The sequence below is a fragment of the Hypanus sabinus genome, chromosome 9, assembly GCF_030144855.1.
Source record: "Hypanus sabinus isolate sHypSab1 chromosome 9, sHypSab1.hap1, whole genome shotgun sequence".
Classification (NCBI taxonomy): domain Eukaryota; kingdom Metazoa; phylum Chordata; class Chondrichthyes; order Myliobatiformes; family Dasyatidae; genus Hypanus; species Hypanus sabinus.
Window position 1 is genome coordinate 122,228,256 of NC_082714.1, and position 26,072 is coordinate 122,254,327.

Below are 26,072 nucleotides of genomic sequence, written 5' to 3' on the forward strand. Positions count from 1 at the left end.
TACACCATTAACAAAGCTTTCTTATAGTGGAAAATGAAGGAAAATATGAATATAATTTAGTCCATCCAAAAATTGTTCTCTTGCTTAAGAGTCAGATGCTTTTTGAAGTTAAGCGTTTTTAAGCATTATGAATTTTTATAAAGAAAATTTCTCAATCTTCTTGAACACTTACACTATCAATTCTTAAGATGGTGGAACATCAGTCTCACAACCTTATCAATTCAGTGATAATGAGAATAAAGTGCATGAATCTGATGTTCTGACTTCTAAATCCCAAGAAATCAAATCACTTTGTCCCCAATATTAGATGGATGTGTAAGGATTATCGACTCAGCTTCCACCTTTCTGATTCATTGACTTCACTCTATGGAAAGAATCTGCTAAAAATGTGGCAGCTGAGAGATGCAATAAAACATTCAGTTCTGGTCACCTCACTATGGGAAGGATATGGATACTACAGAAAGAGTGCAGAGGGAGACTTACAAAGATGTTGCCTAGATTGGAAAGTGTGCCTTATGAGAATAGGTTGAGTGAGTTTGGCTTTTCCTCCTTGGAGTGACGATAGATGAGAAGATGAGAAGTGACATGATATAAGATGATGAGAGGCATTGATCGCGTGGATAGCCTAAGGCTTAGGTTCAGAGGGTCTGTCAGGGGTAAGTTTTTCACACAGAGAGTGGTGGGTGCGTGGAATGCACTGCCAACAACAGTTGTGGAGGCAGATATAACAGGGTCTTTTAAGAGACTCTCAGGTAGGTACCTGGAACTTAGAAAAATAGAGGTAGGGTAATTTTAAGGAGTTTTTAGAGCAGGTCACATGGTCAGCACAATATTGTGGGCTGAAGGGCCTATAATATGCTGTAGATTTCTATGTTCGATGTTTTAAAACATAACTCTAATTGTTGTCTTTTGCAGTTCCATAATGCCACAGGGATATGTGAGAAAGGCACCACATAATCACAATATTTTTATTTTGTGTTTCTTTCTGTTTAGAATTTGCTCTTTGTTGAAATTCCACGTTATCGGAACCAGCATATTCGCACACCAGCCAAAGTAACCTTCTGTGTTGTTAACGGGAAAAGGAAGAGAAGCCAACCACAAATATTTACATATCTTCCAACAGGTAAATAACTTGGAGGATGTCTGTGGACATCTATTCCATAAAGTTTCGTGCATAGCAACCCATAATAATACTTAATTTCAATCAGCATTAAATCGGTTGGGTGAAATAGGAAGCCTTTCTGGCTTCCACTGGACAAAAAGGAAAATAATCCCCTTGTCGGTTTATAAAACAGCAATAATGTGCATCAGGACAACTCAATACTGTAGCATATGTGACTAATATAATACTGGGATGTACCATTTTAAGAATTTAGCATGTGGTAAATGTTTAGAATAGAATTTTCCAAAAACTGTCCACCTCTGTAGAGAGGTGCCTGCCTGAAGGAAATAGCCACGCTTAAGGGAAATACTACATTGTGCAAAGTAATTTCTTTTATAAACAAAGTGGCCTTTGTTTGTTCATTCAATTAACTGGCTACCCTCCAGTATCTTAGTGAATGAATTGGAGACATACTGATAACTTCACTCAATGTCACTTGCCCTATTACTGAAGATGTTCTCAAGTGGCTCACTTTCAACGACTTTTCATCTTATGTCCTCATTATTTATTGCTTATTATTTATTATTATTACTTCTTTTTGTATTTGTACAGTTGTTGAATGTTCAAGTTGGTGCAGTCTTTCATTGATTCTATTACGGTTATTATTATTCTGTTATGGATTTATTGAGTATGCCCACAATAAAATGAACCTTGGGGTGACATATGTGTACTTTGATATTAAATTTACTTTGAACTTTGGAAGTTGAACTTTTGAAATGGTTGGAACATTTAAAGAAAGTGAGGCTTTTTGTTCACATTGTTAGAAATACTACAAGAAGCAGAAGAATACTTTTATACAGACATTACAACAGGGATACTGCATTTATACAGACATTTCTACTATAGCTGAATACAGAATACAGACTAGTAGCTCAACACCACAACTGGTTAACATTTTGTCATACAACTGTACATACATTATGCATCATCAGCATTATACATTTCTGTTCTTGCCTTTTAATAAATAACAAAGCTGAGAGTAAAATATATTATGTGAGTTCTTATATTGCAATCCAGTACTACTATTTAAAACTATGAAAAGGTTTCTACAGAGGGCAGAAAAAAACCAGAACCCAAGGCAACCTACTGACTTCCAACTTCTTATCCCAGACTTCTTTGCAGAAAAGAAAGTACACGAGAATGCCAAAGTAACCAAAAGATCATTTATGGAAGTGACCAGGACTGTGCAGTTTGAAGCTAAGCACAGTTAGCTATAGATTTTATGATACTTGCATACTTGAGAGGAATTTAATACTTGGACTGTATCTCAGGAATGAGGATGAACTTGTTTCCAGTCTGGTTCTGTGGATTCTGACTGGTGGGGCAAGAGATGTCTGATGAGATACCTGGGTGGGTGGGTGGCTGTGAACTGGTGTGTTCCTTCCACCAGTATACTCCCACTGGATGATCACAGAATTTTTATCGCCAAAACCAAATATCCATTATTTAATCCTACAGTCTGAATCTGAGAGTTCTTAAAGAAAGGATTGTATTATTACTTTTCACTGATCATGAAAAAGGAGTATTCTAAACTTGGAAGTAATATATGCACATGACAAATTAATCTCTTAATACTTTAGGTGAAACCTCTTGTTTTATAAATTGAAAACTGTTTTCCCATGTTACAGACAGTAAGCACGATGGGGAAATAACTATTTCATCATCATATCATAAGTAAAATACACTGCCTCCAATATTAGTGTAATTAAAGATAAAAGTGCTTGGGATTATATTCATAGCAGACGCAAGTATACTTCCAGTTGGAAAAAAAAAGCAGATGACCTGTGTAAGTGACCTGATGCACAGCTGGGTTGTCCTGACCAGAGGCAGAACTTGGCCAGCTGTTATCTGGAAACTGGTCTTCCATGTAGTGATTCAAGACAAAAACACTGCATATGTCCAGCATAAAAGGAAATTATAAAAGAAATGTGTAGCTGAACATGGAGGCTGGAAATGAAGGGTTGTTCTTTCTGGTTCCAAATTAAAACCACAAATGACCATCAGGTACCATGAAAGTCATCTCCTCCCCTCATGTTTATTCTTTCTCCTTGTCTCCTTTGCCTTTTACACACTTATCCATATAGGACCATAAGATATAGGAGCAGAATTAGGCTATTTGGCCCATTGAGTCTGCTCCATCATTTCATCATGACTGATCCATTTCCTTCTCAGCCCCAATCACGTACATTAACCCTGTATCCCTTCATGCCCAGACTAATTAAGAATCTGCCTTAAATATACCCAATGATTTGATCTCCACAGCCATCTGTAGCAACAAATTACACAGATTCACCACTTTCTGGCTAAAGAAATTCCTCCCCATCTCCACTCATATTGCGTGTCCCTCTATTCTGAGGCTGTGTCCACTGTTCTTAGACTCCCCCACCATAGGAAACATTCTCTCCACATCCACTCTGTTGAAGCTTTTCAACATTTAATGGGTTTTAATGAGGACACCACTCATTCTTCTGAATGCCACTGAGTACAGGCCCAGAGCCATCAAACGCTCCTTGTGTGATAAGCCTTTCCATCCCAGAATTATTTTTGTGAACGTCTATGGAACCCTCTCCAATGTAAGCAATCCTTTCCAAGATAAAGGGGCCCAAAACTGCTCCAAGTGGGGCTTCACCAATGCTTTATAAAGCCTCAACATTATATACTTACTTTTATATTCTAGTCCTCTTGAAATGAATGCTAACATTGTATTTGCCTTACTCACCACTGACTCAAACTACAAATTAGTATTTCACCTCAGATTTTTGAATTTTCTCTCCATTCAGAGAATAGTTTATTTCTTCTACCAAAGTGCACGACCACACACTTTCCAAAACCTGGTTCCATCTGCCAATTCATTGCCCATTCCTCTGATCTGTCTAAGTCCTTCTGTAACCTCTGTTTCCTCAACACTATATGTCCTTCCACCTACCTTCATATCATCCACAGACTTGGCCACAAAGCCATTAATTCCTTCATCCAAATCATTGACGTAGAAAGTAAAAAGAAGCAGTCCCAACACAGACCCCTGTGGAACACCAATGGTCAGGAGCAGTCAACCAGAAAAAACTCCCTTTATTCTCACTCTTTGTCTCCAGCCAATCAGCTAATGCTCTACCCATGCTAGTTTCTTTACTGTAATACCATGGGCTCTTAGTTTGTCTAACAGCCTCACATGTTGCACTGTGTCAAAGGCCTCCTGAAAATGCAAGTACACATCAGATTCTTTTTTTGCCTATCCTGCTTGTTACTTCTTCAAATAATTCCAACAGATTTGTCAGTTAAGTTTTTTCCCTTGAAGAAGCCATGCCGACCTTTGCCTATTATGTCATATGTTACCAAGTACTCTGAAACCACATCCTTAACAAACAACTCCAACATCTTCCGAACCACTGAGGTCAGACAAACTGGTCTATCATTTCCTTACTTCTGCCTCTCTCTCTTCCTGAAAAGTGGAGTGACATTTGCAATTTTCCAGTCCTCCATGCTACAATCAATTGATTCTTGAAAGATCGTTACTCATGCCACCACAGTCTCTTCAGCCACTACCTTCAGAACCCTGGGGCTTCGACCATGTGGTCCAGCTGACTCATCTAACTTCAGACTTTACAATTTCCCAAGCACCTTCTCTCTAGTAATGGCAACTTCACTCAGTTCTGCTGCCCGATATAGATGAATGTAAGCAAATATTTTGGTTTTGAGAAACCAAATATTAAGTGAATGTTGTAGACTACTGATTGTTTGGAAGCTAAGTATGTTAATGATATCAAGGCTAACTATGTTTCTTGTGTATTTTTTTCAGTGCCTGTCATTAAAACAGAACCTATTGATGAGTGTAAGGGTGCCATATTCTGCAGTGCTGTACATCATGGAACCATGTCTCCATTTTATTATACACAGCAGGTCATGACCCCTGTTATGGTCACTAACCCTACTTCATGTCTTGGGGAGAGCATGACTTCCTGTCGTTCTGGATTCTCTCCACATGATTCTAAATATCAGCAGCAGAATCCAATTGGAGCAGTCTATCAGAGATCTAAAGGTGGCAGTCCAAATCATCTTGGCTATCAACCCTCTGCTGTAATGGTGCCTTCAATTCCCGTAATTTCAGATGCACACAGATCTGTGTTGGTACATACTGGGTCACCTGCCCAGTCTTCAATGCTGCACCAATCTCCTACCAATCAATCTTCTCTGATAATTCATCATTCCCCAAACAACCGTGAGGCTTCTTCCATGATCCAAAATTCTCCAACCAGCCATCAGTCATCCATGATACAACATTCCCCAACCCATCAGCAATTATCATCAATGATTCATCATTCACCTACTAGCCAGCCTTTGAGATACAACAGCCACCAGGATTACCAGCAACAAGTGTATTCAGAGAATGATGCCCACGTGCCTATTGTGCGATCCACTACACCACAGCCAGTACATCATGTGCAAAAAAATAGTCCAAATCAATATCCTGCTGTGATTCAACAACAGCACCAACCATCCAATACAATCCAGAAGGCTTCCAAAAACAGGCCCTCACCAAGTCAGCTTGCAACATTGATAATGGATCAACAGGAGAAAGAAACTACAAGTATTGGAGTCACAGTGAAGCAGGAACCACAGAACCTGGACCAGGCATACCTGGATGATGGTAAGCACCAGTTCTTGTTTTAAAGACATTGATGTAACTAAAGACGTGACCTGTCTAAATCATCACCCACCCCTAGAGTTAATAATAATAAAAGTATAAATAATATTCTTTAAGTACCTTGATGAAGACAGATTCTGTTCAAGTATTTTATTCTCAGTAAAGATGAGTGATATCAGTATTACCAGGCTAGGAAACTGAGTCCATCTCTGCAGTCTTTTTTGGTAATTGTCAGCTTTCAGCAAAGATGTGAAAAGATTAAGTGTGAGGCAAAATGCTCACTACACATTTCTGAAATGTAGCTTATGTCTTAATCACAGGATGATGCCTCCTCCAACCTGCTTGGTTATATTTAAATTTCCAGATCAGCTTTCCTTATATTTGAAACATTTCTAACATGAATATATAATATTTTCCCCCTTCATTGCGACACCTTCTCACTTGAACTGAATAAGACTGCTTAAAATGACTTAATTTTGAAATGAGAAAAAAAAGCTACCAAAAAAGTTTGCCACAGTTAGATTCAGAACTTAATTACGGAGGCTGAAATTTTCAGAGCAAAATATTACCTTTTTTGTCATGGTAGTGCAATGTTCATAGCATAAAATATGTCAGTCCTACCTTAGAGCCGTGCTTGCCTTTTAATGAGTTGTGCCTTATCTATATTTACAATATCCACAAACTAATTTGTGACTTTACACAACTGTATTGAGAAGCTTGAAGGTAAGTAAACAGTTGGTTGTTTTGTTATTTTACCCTGACCTTTCCAATTCAAATGAAATTAACTGGAGAATTATTTTGAACTACACCATTGAGTAAACTGCCAGCATGTGTGAAATATTCAGTGGTAGGTGATTATGATCTCAGCTAAGCCCTTGCTGGTAGAACCTAATATAGCTTCCCATATGTGGCACTGAAAGAATATAATCAGTTGTGCTCACTCTAAGTATCCTTCTTTGAGTCCCCGCAATTGGCATTTGTATAAATTCATCAATCTGGGGCTTGTGTTCTAAAACAGTGTTATGTCTAGCCATTTAGGCATTATATTTTTAACTGATGTGTGTGTTCAGTCTTTGATAATACTAACTAAAATACATAAACACATTCAGTTTTATTAGGTACATGAAGCTCATATGAAAGAATCTGAAAACATGAAATATAAACATTGGAAGGTTTGCTTATAACACAGTTCAAAGATAAAAGAAAAAAAATCATTCAAGGCAAAAACTTCTGCTGGAAAGTTTTAGAAACGTAAAAGATTCTCCGTGCTAGATTTGCTGTCTTATAAGTAGTTGAGAATAACAAGAAAGCTCTATTGTGTTAGTTTATCATTTACAAAGTGTTAAGTTTGAACAATGCATTCCCTCAAAGTGCCTAAACTTCTGACGTATAGAATATTATCAGTTGAAGTCCCATCTATTTTTTATTCCTGTGCTTTTGTGTAGCTGTCAGGTGAGGACAATATTGGGTGTGGTTATGAAACCTTAGATGATTATATAACTTCCAGATACAGTAAAGTATAAAATCTTATTTACATTATTTAGCAAAATGTTAGTGCAAAGCTGACTTAGAATTGCAAGCAGATGAGCCTTTCATGTGGTCAGCCGGAGCCAGGCACCTTTATCCTCAACAAACATGCTCACCAAGAATAATAGAGAGCTTTTTAATTCCCAGATTCCTGGAAGCCATTTAGCTGTCACAATTCCTACATGCTACACTTTTCTGAAAATTGCAATATCTCAACCAAGGAATCATTTGATGAGTTAGGTTGGTTACTGGCAAAAAAAAACCATACTGGATTTAACTTGCTTCTTATTGGATTCATCCCAAGTACTTTTGGCTGAATTCCTCCATTCTCAGCATTTCTCAGTCTATTCAGACTCTAGTCTCCATTTAATAGACTCTCCATACAATAACAACCTAACTGGAGTGATGCACAGGTACTTCGCATTTATTTCTCTTTTATATTAGTCTTGTTTGCTCGGGTGAAAATAGGGCATTCAATCTATGCCCTGGTTTTGCTTGTGCCAAGCTAGACTAGTTAAAATGTTGGTTGAATTTGGCATAGCAGCAAGTTCTGTTTGCACATAATTTGCACACCTCCAGTCAATTTATTGTTAAGCTGCTTTTCACTTTCTTACTAATTTTTCGTTGTGAATTGTCACATAACCCTTATCTACTAAAGGCATTGGAACCTTTCCTTGAGCTCCAGCTACCATTGATACGAAGACCGTTGTTTGAATCATCGTCAGGAAGTAATCTGATCAATGGAAACATCAAGTAACTGTCGTGTTCCCTTCTGCTCCTCTCATGGTGTATTGTTTGCTGAAAGGACTGAACTATACTCAGGAGAATTAACCTTCCTTGATTTAGTTGGCCTACTTTTCCAGTTGTATTCAAGTGAAACCAGGATACACGCTGTATACTTACACTGAGTTAAGCCCTTTTGTGCTCCAAATGACTCATCCAATCACAGGATAACAAAAGAGCTCTCAGATGCAATTTTAACTCTTCTATGTTGTGTAATCTGCTTCAATAAAAAACTGCACAACTTTGGACTGGCTCTACGTTAGTAAATATGACCAAGCAGAGAAGATTGACAAACACCGATATAAAATGCAAGATGTTGGACTGACAAAAAACAACACTGGACTCAGTCGGCGTGGTGGTGACAAAAGCATGGATGAGAATTTCAGTGGTGGATGGGACTAACGTGGAGGCGAGAGAGGAAGGAAGCAGACATAGTGAAGATCATGAACTGGGTCTGAAAGTTATCTCTGATTAAGTCACTGAGGTTACAATCAGCATTAGCCAGCTTGAAGCAGTGTCCTGGAAGGGAAGTTCAATTAGTTGTGGAGTAGAGAGGGAAAATACAATGGCTTTGATATTACTATGATTTAGCTGGAGGAAGTTGCAGTTTAGCCGGGACTTAATGCCATTGAATATAATAAAAGGAGCAGAGAAAGTGTCAAGAGAGAACAGCTGGATTTTATCAGATTAGACTATATAAGTGATGATACTAATATACAACAAGTGACAATATGGCAGAGGAGATGGGCAAGGGAATGTCCAAATACAATAGTACAGGTGCCAGAAGGGGCTCCATTATTAAAAAATGCTTCAGGCACAATTACGTAGTTAGAAATGGAACCACGAGACTGTAGTAGTACCAACAAAATGTCCAATGGAGGGGAATCAATGGGGAAGAATTTCCAAAGCATCCTATCAGTGTAATATGTGAAATTGACAGTAGATATACAGTATGTTATGCAACTATTGACTTCAAAATAACTATCAAACCATTTCTTCAGTTGTAAGCAAATTCTAGATTAAAATAAAAACAAAAAACAAAACGATGAAATGCTTTAAGGTCAAGCAGCATCGAAGGAAAGAGAAGCACAGTTAATTTTTCAGGTTGTTGATTTTTCATCAGAACTGCTAAAAACATCCAGCATTTTCTAGTTATATTTCAGAATACCACTTCTGTATTTTTCTTGCTTTTCAATTTTCCTTTTTAGATTAATCATTATGAAAAACAAAGAAAAGCAGTCTGAGGCACTCATCTGTGATCCGACCGGAAGGAACAAATAAAAATAGGCAGTTTAAAAATTCTAGTGTTAATAATGGATATTTGTTACCTATTATTATTACAAGAAGTATGTGGAGGCTTTGGAGAGGGTGCAGAAAAGGTTTACTAGGATGCTGCCTGGATAAGAGGGCATGTACTATGAGGTGAGGTTGGACAAACTTAGGCTAAAATTGAACATAAAACATAGAACAGTACAGCACTTATCCTCCACATCCTTCTCATTGGTAAATTATTATGCAAAGTACTCATTTTGGACCTCATCCACTTCCTCTGCCTCCAAACACATGTTCAATCTTTATCCATAAGTGGACCTACCCAATTCCTATCTATCCTCTTGCTCTTGATATATGTGTAAAATGCCATGGGATTCTCTCTAATCCCACTTGGCAAGAACTTGACGTGCCCTCTCCTGCCTTTCTTAATTCTATTTTTGAGCTTATTTCTGGCTTGTTTATAATCCACATGGGCTCTGTTTAATATTGCCTTCCCAAACCTTACATGCATTTTGTTTTCCTTCTTGACTAAATACACCACCTCTCTTGACATCCAAGGTTCAATTACATTGCTGTCTGTGTCGTTCCTTCTTATTGGAACATACCCGTCCTGTACTCTGTGCAGTTGGTCTTTAAACAAGCTCCACACGTCAGATGTGGACTTGCCCAGAAATAGCTGTCCCAAATTAACTCTCCCTAGTTACTGCCTAGTACTTGCATAACATGACTTGCTCCAATTTAATTCTCTCCTACAAGGTCCTTCCTTATCCTTATCCAGATCTATCTTAAGATTTAGGAGTTGTAGTCATGATTCCCTAACTGTTCTCCCACTGCAAGTTCACCCGGCTGACCAAATTCATCACCCTTACCCATAATACTCTTAGCTTTAAAATACACATATCTATCGCATGTTTATGACCTTGCTTCTGCCTGGTTTTACTGGTCATGATATTTATCTTCCTCTTAATCCCTCCATTTTCTGATCTAGTGCTCCCTTGCCAAGCTAACCTAAAACCCTCCTAAGCAGCATTAGGGAAGCTCCCACCCAGGATATAGGTTCCTTGTCAGTTAGGGTGCAAACCATTCCTCTTGTACAGGTCACCCCTGCCCCAGAAGAGGTACCAATGATCCAAAAACCAAAAATTCCTGCACCTGTTCCTCAGCCATTTATTTATCTGGTCTATCTTTCAATTCCTGCCCTAACTAGGATGTGGCACTGGAGTAATCCAAAGATTTCTCACCTTCAAGGTCCTACTTTTCAGCTTTCCTATAGTAACTGCACAGGACCACTTATTCCCTTTCTACCAAAATCTCGATGCCTATATGCAGCACAACCTCTGGCTACTCATCCTCCTCAAAGAATACTCTGCAATTGCTCTGAAACATCTTCAACTTTAACAGTTGGAAGACCACACGCCATTCTGGTATCTCTTTCATGATCACAACGTCTTCCGTCTGTCCCACTAACTATTGAGTCACCTACCACTATTGACTATTGCCTGATTTTAACCTTCCCCACTAAGAGCCAGCCACAGTTCCACAGACTAAGCACTGATAGATCACTCTCCCCACCCCCTAGCAGTACCCAAAAGGGTAAACTTGTTGAGGTGAATTGCCTTGGGTGGTGTGGATCCTGCACTGACTGTCTATTGCCCTTAAATATTCTGAAAGCCACCCTTCCATCTGAAGTCGGTACTTTAGGTGTGACCACCGCAGTAAAACGTTGCTTTTTCTGGAGAGGTCGAAGCAGAGGGGAGAGGTGATTGACATTTATAAATTAGTAAGAGGCAGATAATAATCAGCCAGTATCCTTTTCCCAGGATTGCAATGGCTAATACTATAGGGCATATGTATAAGGTGAGAGAGGGTAAGTTGGGAGCTGTGCAAGAAAGTTTTACATGCAGATACTTGTGGGTGCCTGGAATGTGCTGCCTAGTGTGGTAGTGGAGGCAAATGAAAATCAAGGGGTATAAGAGGCTCTTAGTGAAACATATAAACTTGCAGAGAATGGAGGGATATGGACTTTGTGTGGACAGAAAGGATTTGTTTAATTAGGCTAGCACAGCAGCATGGGTTGCAGAACCTTCTCCTGTGCTATACCATTCTATGTTCTCAACTCTATGTATAAAGGCAATTCACTCATTATGGGTAATAGAAATTCGCCATCACAGAATTCAAAATAATTACAAAACAGTCTTGCATATGGTATAAAAATCGTCTCTTACAAAATTTAAATGAAAGAAAGTAAATAAATGAACATATTTTATTTTCAATTCACATTTTCACATTTCTTGATGCATGTGTAGATTATGTGGTTTAGTGTTGTGGAAAATTGCTACATAGACAGACCATTTTCTAGGAATCAACTGCAACCACACCCCAACTCCCCACCTCCACTATAACTCATAGGTTCCCTGCACAGCTTGTGTTAGCTAGAATTGTGCAGCAGAAATATAGCAAAGTCAGACAAGCGTGGTGCTCACATGTTACATAGTCACTCATAATACAAACCTTATGTGAATAGTAAGCCTATTACTTCTGTGGCAGATGTATGCAAAAATCAGATCTCATTGTGTTAGCATACTGTATAACGTTCATTGTATTAAACCACTCCTTATTAATGATTGAAATTTCATTTGTAGCAAAGCTTAAACTTCACTGAAATATTCCACCTGAGAAGGATAAGCTATTACTTCACAAGAGATTTCAATGTTGAGAGGTGACAGTATGGTCACATCTTAGGTGATTATTTATACCCACAGATAGCAACTTGGTAACACAAGTGCTCAGATGTTACTCAGAAGATGATCATTACAGCTTGCATGCTTATTATAAATTTTATTACATTGAATGAGATAAATAAGGTTGCAGTGCGCATATTCTTACAACATCCATGGAGAGAAATCATGCAATGTGGACATGTTTTTAATGGAATTTGCATTGATGATATATGAATTGTAGTAAGAAACATATTTGTGAGTGTTGTGGGCACATTTCTGATTTTAATCCTTTTTTGCTGCTTTTGCCAGTTAAGAATGTGGAGCAAAGTATGCTAAGTACAGAAAGTTATGTTTCTATATATCCTCATAACAACTTAGATAAGAAAAAAATAATTCTGCTCTTCCTCTTGCAAGCAATTGGCTTTCTAATTGCTCTTTTCAATCTTACCTTTCAATTGGAAACCCAGCTATTAAGCAGAAACCTAAGATAGAGGAGAATAAATTGTATGCCAAAACAGAGAATGGAGAAGCAAGTCATTAGGATGAAGGATCAGCAAGCAAATTTCCACTGTTCTTACACTGGTTTCCCAAGTCATTTTATTAATAGTTTTCCATCCTATTAATAGTTTTACTCAGTGGCAGTTGGCTGGTCCAACTAGACTGGTAGCAGCAAGGCATAACGGAAAGTGATGAGTTATCACTGATGAAGTAACTCTTGTGTAATCTATACATGGGTAAAAATACAGTGAAAAGCAAATTGCACAACCAAACGTTCTGAAGCAGACCATTGTCATTCTGGAGCCTTGTTTCTCGACCACACACTGCAAAGCAGGTGTCAAGATTCCTGGTAATTTGCTGCATGCAGGCTCTAATTTTACTGAGTTATTGGTAACTGAGGAGCAAATGCTAGAGGATGATGTGCAGGAGAGATAGTAAAAGAGAAGAATGGAGTAGATACCAAGGAAGGCAAAAGGATGTGTAGGTTATACTTTTCTTTCTGGGCTGTCCTTGAAGAACACATCCAAAAACTCACCTAAAACCACAATTTAAATGCCCTTCACCACATCTCTGTCACTGCTTGGCCAAGATGCAAAAACAAAACCCTACAATATAAAGCTTGTAAACCAAGTCTATAATTTATGTTATATATCACAGTATTATTCACATTTTGTATTCACTTAATGACTATCTTCTATGTGTTTCTGCCATTGTTATGCTACCGATGAAGGCCCAATGATTTCCTGGAGAAGGTTATAGATTCTTTTGGAGGAGATCTGAGGCAAGAAGTCCTGGCATTTTGACATGGGTGGTAATAATCCAGCCCGCAGGCAGGATAAGCAGACAAATCCAGCTATCCCAAAAGAGAGAATGAATGGTTTTGTGATCCATGGAAGCCTTGCCATTCCACCAAGGCAACAGCCCAAGCTGACATAGAAGCAGTCTGAGCTGTGAATACCTCCTTAAAGTTGCAACATTGGACATTACACCCTAAGTTTGACTCCACAAGCTTAACCAGCATTCCAAGTTGAAAAAGATAAACCCCAGCTCAAACATAAATATAAATCCCTGTGCCGAGAAATATTAGGCACTTTCTTTGAGTGCATAAGTTCCGGTGGGCAACAAATTTTTCACTCTGCATGCCTAATGCTCACCCTGCAGGCTGTCCCATCCAAAGGTTGTAGATGATGATAGAAGAATTAAGATTCAGAGGAAAGTGGAGCTGAAGCCAAGATCAAATCAGCCATAATGCCACTGAGTGGCAGTAAAGGTTTAAAGGGACATCTGTTTCCATTTCTTTATTGCTTATCTTTATATTATGGTGAAGATATGGAGAATGCTGATACTCTTTTGGAGTGTCCACTATTAAGAGTTTCTGCCAAAATCAAACACCATTACAGTATTTGGATAAAATTATCTCAAATAATTTGTATCTTCCCTTTGAATAAATAACTTTATAGTATTGTATTTCTTGCAAGAACACAAAGGAAGAAAACTGGAAGAAGAAGCTAGAGTGATAACAGATAATTATTGCGCAAGTTAGTGACAACAGTGGAAGTGTACCAGTACTGAAGAACATTAGTCCCAATGTGTTAAATGAATGCAAGAGGACGGGAGCAGAAGTTGCTACCTAACCCTCAGTAATAACAGGGGAGGTGTCAGGAGTTCATGTTTATGCCAGCCTATGTACTCCTTGAGTCAATATTATAGAATATGTCCAATATCTGTCAGCATAGTGTAGTGGAGTCTTTTGAAATATTATAGGTCCCATAGTGGTTCAAATAGAGTGACATGAAGAAGTGTTTAGGCCCAAATCATCGACTGTCTACTCTTCCATAGATGCTGCCTGATCTGCCAAGTTCCTCGGCATTTTGTGTGTGTTGCTTTGGATTTCCAGCATCAGCAGATGCTAGTGACATCTAATATTTTGGGATCTCGGCTCCAGCTCATTCCAACTGAATGAAAATCTTTTCATATCATGGCTAGGGTATCATGTAGAATGAGCCCAGTGAGTCCGAGCTTTAATGAAAAAACACTGATACAGTACTGCCTCAGCAGTGAGATCTGCTTGGGTTTAAAATTAAAATCTCAGCCAGATTTGGCCCATAGCATATATCTTAAAAAAAATCCAAAAAGAGGAAGTGAACTGGTTTGTTGACTAGAACCAAATGGAGTATGACAACATAGGGTTCAGATTGGGTTGGGTGTCAAAAATATTTAAATCTACAGCCTCAGATCAGCTGTTTACCAACAAACTTACAAAGGCTCAGTACTATATTTAGACCCTAGTTCCCCATTGGAGCCCCAACTATAAAAAGGTTATACATCTTCAGGCTAAATTCACATTATCCGTGGCTGGATCAGAGTTGGCTTGGATTTTAATTTTAAACCCAAGCAGATCTCTATCCTTGAAGACAAAAAGTTTGGATGTAATAAAGCATCCATTTTTTAATAACTTGGTATGTGAATTTGTGCCACTTGAAGTAAAACGTGTTGATCCTTCTGAATATCTGTTCCAATTATTGTCATAGTGAGGTAGATTGAAGTACTGAGATGTTATAAATTGCAGTAGATTATCCAACATGTTCTTAACAGGTGGATTTATTCTTTCTGTTCAAAGTTAATTTCTCTGGATACATTTCCAATGTTTAAGGCAAAGTAACTGGGCAAAGAAATAAAACACACAGACATTTTTGTAAGAAGTATTGTTTAAATTATTGATATTTTAATACAGCAATTAATCTCAGCTGTATGTTCTTAATCTACACATTTGTATATCCATGGAGACAATAAATAACATTTACAAATGAACTAATGACTTGAGAGAAGAATAAAGAGAATTAAAGTTGTTAGCTAAAAGTTAAAAAAATAGTTTTGTTTAATTCTAAAACTATTCAGCAGCAATGAACCCAACATAACTTGCCCCTCTTAGCAACTCATTAACCAGCCACTGGAATTAAAAAGACACAAACATGTTATGTTGCATGTATTATAGACTACATTTCAATAAAGTTAAATGGCCGGTAAAAATACACTTTATTTCTCAAAGTTTATTTACCAAAATATCTAGGCTCCTATGGGACTCTGAAACCGCTGTGGAGAGGAATATTATTGCAAAAGCACATTTTGCAAAAGGGAAAATAAAAGCACTACTGCTTCTATTTGCAATATTTTACACTAACAACCAATGTTCAGTAATTGTTTCATTCATAAGATCCTAGAATTTACAACATGATGCAGGTCCTGATGCTTAGATCACAGTAGAACAGCTACTGCTTTTCTGTGAGAGTATAGTGATTAATGTGCAACATGGGAAATTTTATCTTCAATAAATACTAAAGGAAGTTGCATCGAAAGATCTCTTTATAAATCTTCCTTTATAAATAAGTTATACATAAAGCATTAATTTATAAATTAATAAGGCACAACTGGCTTGGCCTCAGATCATGTACAGTTGTGATTTTTAGTTCCGTGCTACATTTGAGAACCTATTTCAGACTGATGTTGAACGACAAATTGAGAGTTAAAATGTAGCACATTGTATTTCTGTAAAAAAATTCATGTTCCAGTTTCATTGTGCAGTTTTAACATAGTAAAACAATGTAATTCAGTTATCAAGCACTGTGAAAATATAACTTTGGGTGCCAAGTGGAACCTTACTACCTATATCTTTATAGAGCTAGATTTTCCAAAAGATAAAGATATTTTATTTTCTGTTGCTAAATGAAGGCACTTTACTAAGTTTCATAAAATTGGGTTGCTATTTTTGAATGGGCTTTAAACTCACCATCCGCAGTGTTAGCTCAGTTAAATGCATTGGTTTCTAGAGAGTTAGACCTGTGTCTTCTCTCTTGTTGCTTTTATGCTCTTCTGGATTTTCTTCCTTGCTTAGAAAGTTCAGACATTACCTCTGGGAAAGTAAATCTTGCTAAATGTCATAATGTAAGCACACATTTCATGAAACCAAATGTTGTTCAACATGATTACAAATAAAATGAATGCAGCACCTTTCAATACAATTACAATATTTCTGCCTCACGTAGTTCATCCATTGAAGTGACTTGATCTTGCTTACAATGCACTCGTTTCAATGGTACAGGATTTGAAGGTTTTCAAACCCTGCTCTATGAAAACTAATTCTCTGCAGACCGAGCATCAAAAAACCTGTAATCTAAAGCATAGGGTGCAGTTTTAATCCAGAGGTAATGGGAGAGAGGAGCAAGTGGTGGTGATGTTAACAGCAATGTAAAATGTTTTTCCTGGCTAAATCTCAGTCCTTGGTCATTCAGCATCTGAATCTTATTTAAATGAAAAGTGATGAAGGAGCAAGTAGCAGGAAGAGGATTGTTGCTGGAACTCAGGAAAGGGAAAGGGAAAACACAGTGGCAGAGCAGGCTGTCCAGGTAAGAGTGCAAAGCGCAGAGAGCAGGGACCTGACAAACATTGCAACACCTTGTACTGAGGTCTAAAGCCAGAAATGGTGTTATAATTGAGGGAACTCACTGCAGTGCTTATGGATATGAAATGAAAATAGAGAGATGAGTCTGCCAAGAGCTGGGAGTGAGGCATCAATGTCACATCAGGGATCGTTAATTTACGTAATTTTACATGTTTGCAGTATATAAACAGATACAGCACTTACAAAGTCATCCCACACCCTTATCTTGGCCTCTCTGACCACATCTCCATGATGTTAATCACAGCATATCGAGCTGTGAAGAAACGAGTCAAGAGGCCATCAGTGTATGGCCTATTGAGGCAATCTCTGCCTCAGGACTGTTTTGACTGGATTAACTGGTAAATATACACAAATGCTTCTATAAATGAAAATGACTCAAACATTGATGAAGATGCCTCTGTCAATGACTACATCTGTAGGTGATTAGATGATGCTTGTACCTCAACCACAGTCATCTCACAACTCAGCTAGAATCCCTGCCTGACGCAGAGCTGTGCTCCCTACTAAGAGCCTGGGATGCTACCTTCAAATCTGCAGACATACCAGTACTCAGAGCAGCCGTGAGAAAGCTCATTTTAGGCATCAAGAGAGGAAAGACCACTTATGCACAAAGAATTCAGGAACACCGGTCGTCGGTGTATGTGGCTGGGCATCGTTACTGACTATGCAAGGAGAAACAGCATCGATTGTACCAGTGATGCATCCCTCCCAGACATTCAAAATCACTTCTATGCACGCTTTGAGGTATGCAACAGAACACCAGCCACAAAATCAACCCTCCCCCCAGGTAAGCAGCCACTGTCTCCAATGGCAGCAGACATGAGAAGGACTCTGCAGAGAGTCAACCCCCATAAGAGGGCTAGGCCAGACAACATCCCAGACTGAGTGTGCACACCAGTTCACTGTGTCTTCACGGACATTTTCACTCATCCAGGCTGCTGTCCTCACATGCCTTAAACCTGCCACCATCATCCCTGTCCACAGGACCCTTCAACTTCAGAACTAAATGACCACCACCCAATGGCACTGACATTGATTATCATGAAGTGCTTTAAATAGAGTAATAGTGCATATCAGAATCTCCATTCCTGCCACTCTACCACAGATGCCATAGGATCTGTCATGAACTAGGCCCTGACAAACCAAGGGAACAAGGACACTTATGTCAGAGTGCTATCTCTGGATTTTGGTATGATTGTCCCACAGACCTTGATGAGCAAACTCATAGTCCTCCATCTAAATTCGCCACTGAGCAGCTGGGTGGGTATTGGACTTCTAACCAATGGACCTCAGATAGTCAGGATGCACAGCTGTTCCTTCCTTCCCATCATCCGCAACACAGGGCTATGTAGTGAGTCCGTCACAGCACCCACTGCTCACACTTGACTACACAGCCAAACGTCTGAGTAGTCATGTTGTCAAGTTCGCCGATGACAGGCAGTCGTAGGGTTCAAACTCCTGTGAGTGCACCTCTCACACAACCTCTCATTGTCCCAGAGCACTCTCTACACAGTCAGGAAAGCTCAACAATGCCTTCACTTCCTGAGGAGGCTGAACAGAGACGGGCTACGCGTATCTGTGCTCACGTCCTTCTACAGATGTGCAGTAGAGAGCATCCCAATGTGCTGCAGCACTGCATAGTATGGAAACGGCACTGTGGCAGGCAGGAAAGCTTTATAACAGGTAGTCAAAACTGCCCTGTACATCACCGGCACCAGCCTACCTGCCAACTAGCACACTTATGCAGAAAAGTGTCAGAAAAAGGCCATGAGTAGCACAAAGGATCTCACCATTCCTGCTCATGGACTGTTTGTCCCACTCCCATCAGGGAGGAGGCTACATGGCATCCACACCAGGACCACCAGGACCACCAGACTCAAAAACAGTCACTTTCCCCAAGCAGTGAGGCTGATCGATACTTCCACCCACTAACCCACACCCTCCTCTCCACCACTACTTGACCATTTCCTGTCAGAGTCACCTCATGTACAGATACATCTAGTGTCACTTTATGTACATATCTGAAGCTATGTATAGAAACTATCTTATGTATTTATGTTTATTGTGTTTTTAATTAATTTTATCTTTAGCTTATTGTCTTTCATTTTGTGGTGCACTGGATTTGGAATAACTATTATTTCATTCTCCTTTACACTTATGTACTGGAAATGATATTAAGCCACCTTGAATATTGACTCTTGAGTCTGCTGTGGTCTTTGCCCTATGTAGTTTCCATAAGATGGTTGATGACACCTTTGTGCACCAGTTTAGTTCGGCTATCACTTGTTCACAGGATGTGGATATCCTAGCATGGCCACATTTATAGGCTATCCCTAAGTGGTCTTTTTTTGTGGCCATTGTGGAGGACAGCTGAGATTTACCCTCACTTCACTGTAGAACTGGAATCACATCTAGACTAGAATGGGTAAGGGCAAAGCAATTTCATTCCTGATAGCAATCAGTGATCCACAGAAGAATTCAGGACAAACAAGTAGTTTCACAATCATTATTGCTGAGCATCATTTTCAAATTTTCTTAATAATTTAAACTAAAGTCTAATCTGTAGATTTTGAACTTTCTAGATTAATTTTCTAGGCCTCTGGATAATAGTATAGCGTCTTTGCCATTCTGCCATTCTACTCTGATACAGTTATTTATTTTGCAGTTGTTTTGTATAGAGAGGTAATAATTAATAATAGGCATACATTAGTCTCGAGAGACCAGGGATTTGCGCCTTGGAAAGTTTCCTGGGCGCAGGCCTGGGCAGGGTTGTATGGAAGACCAGCAGTTGCCCATGCTGCAAGTCTCCCCTCTCCATGCCACCAATGTTGCCCGACGGAAGGGAAGGGGCCGATACAGCTTGGCACCAGTGTGTGGCTAAGTGCCTTGCTCAAGGACACAAAAAACGCTGCCTTAGCTGAGGCTCAAACTAGCGACCTTCAGATCACTCGACCAGTACCTTAACCACTTGGCTGCGTGCCAACGAGATAATAATTATAACATTAAATTCAACTTTAAGGTGTCTGATCCATGCACCTTATATAAAATTAGGATTCTGTGTTGTCAAGAATTCTGCAGTATTACTACTTTATCTCAAATAATTTACTACATTTACTTTTAAGTATAATGCAATAGACATATTGAGTAAAGGAAATGTTGTTTACATTTTATAATTTTTATTTAATTTCCATAAGCTTTATGTTTTTTTGATGGAATGCAAATGATTTTGCAACAGGTTTAAATTTGCATTGTGCTCTTCATGTAGTAATAGAAAGTAAAATGTTTCCATCCTTTGTTATTTCTAATCATGTATGTAAGATCTAACTAGAAAAATAAATTCCAGGCTTTTACCAATGATTTGTGAAATCTTCTGAGGGAGATTTGTGAATTTATTGTGAAACATACCAGTATTTGCCTTTATTCTCTGAGCTCCAGTTCATTGTTAAGAGTCTTGTCATTGCCATACTGGGAAGAGGAAGGAATTGGGGAGAGTCATTGGATGTTATTTTTACCTACTTTAAGTACATCCACTGCTCACGATTGCCTAGAAGTGGTATAAAAATGGAGTCATACGAGGCTAAGATTCTTTCTGTTATCTTTGTCTACAAATCCTATATCATTGCAGAAATGCCCTTTTAAAAATTACCAAATAACTGCAAAATATTCTTTTGGAGGAGAATTTTTAATACGTTCCATACCCTCTAACTTCACCTTACTAAAATTGCATAGCTTGTTAAAGTGAGTATTGAAACTTCTAGTGGTTTAATCCACTGTATTCTGGAATTTTTCAAAAAATTATTGAAAACTTCTTTGCATAGTTTATGCATAATTATTGCCCACAGATTGATACTAAAAGTGCCATTTTTCTTCTCTCCTTGGACCAATGATCAAAGTGGTATTGTATCTGGGCACTGTTCAAAGAACTTTATACAGTTTGTTATTATCCCACTAAAGCTTTTGTGGTAAAGCTGACTACAAGGGTCCTAGGGTTTTATAGTCTGACAAGACTTGTGGTAATGCTAGTATACAGAAGAAGGTAAATCTTACTGTTTTATTGTAATAGTACATGCACTTAAATCTGCAGTGCCCCATTTTCAGGGCTTATTTTGGCTAGATTTCAAAATAGAAATCGCTCTGTACAATGGCATCTGGACAGATGTATTTTCTCTTCCTATCAAAAATGAATTCCTTAATTTTCCCTACATTGTAGTTCATTTGCTAAATTTACACCTATTTGATTAATATAATCGAAAATCCTTTTCCAGACACTCTGCATCTTCTTCACAATATGGTTTCACATCTAATTTTCTATCATCAGCAAATCTGGCTATGATAAATTTAGTTCCACTTCTATAGACTTAACTGCTGAAGCTTCAGCACTGATCCCCAATGCACCCCATTGGTTATACCAGGACATTTTTTTACCTTGATTTTCTGTTTCCTGTTGTTAGACAATTGACATTCCACGATCATGAAAAACCCACAAAGCAGCCTTTTGCAATAAACTTGATGTGACGTCTTATCGAACGCCTTTTGGAAATCTAAATCACACTATCTCCTATATCTATCTTGTTTGTTACCTTCCGCAAGAACTCTAATAAATTTGATAAACACTATTTCTCTTTCATAAAACTATCTTGCTTATGATTTTTTAATTGTCCTGCTGTTACTGTACTTCCCTAATAATGGAGCCTAGCACTTTTTCCAATGTGTATGTTACATTAACTAACCCATGGCTTCCTGCTTGCAGGACATAACATTTGCATGTACCAATTTATTGGCACCTTTCTGGAATCAAGGGAAGCTTGGAAAACCAAGAGCAATCTATCCATTAACTCCACACCCACTCATGTTAAGATCCTAGGATGCAGGTCTTTAGGTCCTGGAAAGTAAGACCATTAGTTTCCTAGCTGAAGGCCTGCACTCTAGTCCTACGTCCTTTAAGTCCCTAGTTTCGTTGTAGCTTGCTCTGTCAGTAATGGTTGTTTTAAGTACTTCCTTCCATTTCCCTCTATATTTTTATTGTAAGCAGAATGTTTTTAGTGATAGAAGACAGATAGAAATTAGTTGTTCCAATTGTCTCCCATTTTCATATTTGAGACCCTCTTCTTTACCTTCTTCTTCATCTTATTCTTTCTTTACTCTTTCTACATCATCCTTTGCAGGTTTTTAAAATTTTCAGTTTTCTAGTCTGTGTAATCCTCAAAATACCGTCTACCATTATTTTTTGCTATTTGATACCATCCTTAACTTGCTTAGAAATTTATAAATCTATCATCTTTCTTGTAGAGTTTTTATTTATAAGCAAAATACATCTTTACTGAGAATTTCAGAAATATTTCCATAAATGTCTACCCATCTTTTAAGAAGTTAAAATTGTGTTAGGGTTACATGAATCCAGTCTTTATTTGGCCTTATCTTGTGATATTATTTTAATTGCAGTGATCCCATACAAAGGATGCATTCATTTCTATTTCACAAGTTATGTCATTTGATTCCCCATATCCTATTCTTGGTCCGGTAATATAAATTAACTGATTTTGATAATCTTACAGTTAATTTACAGAAATCCTTTCACTTCACTATCATGTCACAATTATCCAGAGCAATTGTCATTTTCTTTTGCACTGGGAGTTCAAACAGTTGAGACAAAATTTTAAAAGTTTTCAATAATATTTTAAATACATATATTGATGTTAACTTTTTAGAATTAGTCTCAAATTATTTTCAGTAAAGACACTGTAAGCAGTATATGCATGTGTTTATTCTCAGAAACAAACTTTTTACACTATTATTCTATTGGTTTTAGAATTACACTATCAATAAGGTTTAACTTCTTGGTATTCCAAATTTCCTTGCTTGTTCTACTTCTTGCAAGGTTTCCCAATGCAAAATTTTTCTCTAGAGTTATTATTGCATTATCTACTGTAGATGTTCTTAAACATTAAAAGCTTTACACCAGTCTTCCACCAACTCTGATCTTTACTTTTGGCAGGGGGGAGGATCTTTTCCACAGCTTTTAATCCATATGTTGATAAAAATTACTAATACTAGAGGTCTGTTTCTTAGGTCTCCATGCTGGTCTCTTTTTTCCTTTTAACAGCTTGTTTTTAGTCTGACTATATCAATAAGTTATAGAACAAAGACCTACCTTTAATGTGATCTTTGCTTTTTAAATGACCAAAATCAGGTTTAATATCACTTGTATGTGTCGTGAAATTTGTTAACTTTGCAGCAGCAGTACAATGCAATACATGATAATATAAGAAAAGGAAATGAATGGCAGTAAGTATATGCATGTATATCAAATAGTTAAATAAGTTGTGCAAAAACATAAATAAAAAGTAGTGAGGTAGTGTTCATGGTTTCTATGTCCATTCAGAAATCAGATGGCAGAGAGAAAGAGCCACTGAGTACATCTATTCTGATGGTAACAGTGAGAAGAGGGCATGTCCTGGGTGATGGGGGCACTGCTCCTTGAAGTTGTCCCGGATACTGTGGAAGCTAGTACCCATTATGGAGCTGACTAATTTTACCACTCCATGCAGCTTAATTCGATACTATGCAGTAGCACCCCATCCCCCATACCAGATGGTGATGCAGCCAGACAGAATGATTTACATGGTACATCTGTAGAAACTTTAGATTGTTTTAGGTAACTTTTTAAATCTCCTGAGACTCCTAATGACACATAAATGCTGTCTTGCCTTCTTTATAGCTGTATCAATATGCTGACATCAGCTTAAGTTCTCAGAGATATTAACATCCAGGAATTTGAAATTGCTCACCCTCTCTCCACTTCTGCTCCCTGTATAAAGATTTCTGTGTGTTCCCTCATCTTACCCTTTCTGAAGTCCATGAGGTCTTTAGTCTTACTGATGCTGTGTGCAAGGTTGTGCTGTGACAATGCTCAACTACCTGGTATATCTCGCTCCTTTACGCCCCCTCATCACCATCTGAGATTCTACCAACAATATCATCAGCAAATTTATTGATGGCATTTGAGCTGTGCCTAGTCACACAGTCATGGGGGTAGAGAGAGTAGAACAGTGAGCAAAGCACACATTCCTGAGGTGCACCAGTGTTGATTGTCACTGAGGTGGAGATGTTATTACCAAGTTTGTGGTCTTCCCAGTTGCAGAGTGGCCTAGTTTCTGTAGCTTATCGATCAGGACAGTGGGAATGACGGTGCTAAATGCTGAGCCATTGTCAATGAACAGCTTCCTGACATAGGTATTTGTATCTAGGTGATCCAAAGCTGTGTGGAGAGCCAATGAGATTGCATCCACTGTAGACCTGTTGTGACGATAGGTAAATTTAAATGGTCCAGGTCCTTGCTGAGACAGGAGTTGATTCTAGCCATTTCCAACCTCTCAAACCATTTCATCACCATAGATGTGAGCACTACTGGCTGATAGTCATTATGATAGCTAACACTACTCTTCTTGAGTACTGGTATAACTGTTGCCCTTCTGGTGGGAACTTCTGATTGTAGCAGTGAGAGATGGAAAACATCTTTGAGCACTCCCACCAAGTGGTTGGCACAAGTTTTCAGAGCCTTACCAGGTACTCCACTGGGGCCTGCTGGCTTTTGAGGATTCACCTGGTCATACCTGGTCTTCTTGAACAGACCTGGGTCATCAGACTTAAATGCCACAGATCTAGCTCTTAGCAGACTACGAACCCTCTGGTTCATTCACAGCTTTTGATTTGAGTATACATAGTATGTTCTCGTAGGCACACGCTCATTCACACAGGTTTTAGTGAAGTCGGCGACAGCTGTGATGAATCCCTGAATACAGTCCACTCCAGTGATTCAAAGCAGTCTTGTAAGAGCTCCTGGGCCTCACTTGTCCATACCTTCTTAGTCCCCACTACTGGTGCTGCAGTCTTCAGTCTCTGCCTATACTCAGGAGAAGAAGTACAGGCAGGTGATCAGACTTCCCGAAGTGTGGGCGTGGGATGGCACAGTCAACACACTTGATGGTGATGTAACAGTGGTCCAGTGTGTTGGTTCTTCTGGTGCTACAAGTGATTTGGTGGTAGTAATTACTTAGAGACTTTTTCAAGCTGGTCTGGTTAAATGATGGGAAAAGAATCAGGATGTGTAGTTTTATGTCTATTGATCATGTCTAGTGTCCAGGGCCTATTTGACAGTGGCCTGTGGTGGGATGTAAACCACCTCCAAAATGATCATCCCACGGCAGGTAAAATGAACAGAACTTGATTGCAAGGTGTTCTAGGTCTGTTGAGCAAGACTGGGACAGAACCACCATGCTTGTATACCACAAGGAATTAGATCATGAAGCAAACCGCTGCCTTTGGCTTTAAAAGACTCAGCAGTCCTATCTTGGCAGTGTGTTTTGAACCCCTCAATCTGAATTGCTGTGTCCAGAATGGAAGGGGTTAACCAAGATTCTATGAAACAAAATAGGCAAGTGGTCCAATTATCCCACTGATACAGTATCTTCAGAGATTTTCAATTTTATTTACCGGAGACTGTACATTTGCCAGCAAGATAGTTTGTATTGGGAGTCGTAAGTCTCATTTTTTTTCAAGTGCACCATTAGCCTAGTGTGACAGCCTCGTTTCCACTGACTTCTTAAGGGGACAGTCTGCCGACCACAGTCCAGTCTATTTCTGTCAGTTTAGCTTAGTGCTAGATTGTTTAGTGGCATAAAAACGTCATTATGAATTGTACAGACATTAGATGCAATTGTGGTTCTCAGCTGTAGAAAGCTGAAACAGGAATATGCGATCATTTCCATCAGAGCTGCTGCTTCGGGTCATTTTAATTTGGCAGCCTGCAAATATGTGATTTGCTCTGAAATATACTTTAAGGCTCTCTTAATATCTGAATGGATGACATTCATTCTGCCTTACTTGATAAAACTGTGAAATCTTTCAACCTTTGACTTACCACCTCAAGTTCTGGCCCTCACTGTGGAACACTAAGCTAAATGCAACCTTGATAAGAATCTCTGGGAGATTCCACAAAACCATAGCTAA

General features: G+C 38.6%; 1 protein-coding gene across 2 annotated transcripts in view; it reads left to right on the forward strand.

Annotated features, from left to right (window-relative positions):
- Positions 1-26,072, forward strand: part of nfatc2a (nuclear factor of activated T cells 2a) — a 133,207-nt gene that overhangs the window by 70,579 nt on the left and 36,556 nt on the right. For both annotated transcript variants that reach the window (XM_059980486.1, XM_059980487.1), the window contains exons 8-9: positions 994-1,123; positions 4,959-5,807. In XM_059980486.1, the coding sequence (XP_059836469.1) occupies positions 994-1,123; positions 4,959-5,807 (979 nt within the window). The remainder of the gene's footprint in view (positions 1-993; positions 1,124-4,958; positions 5,808-26,072) is intronic.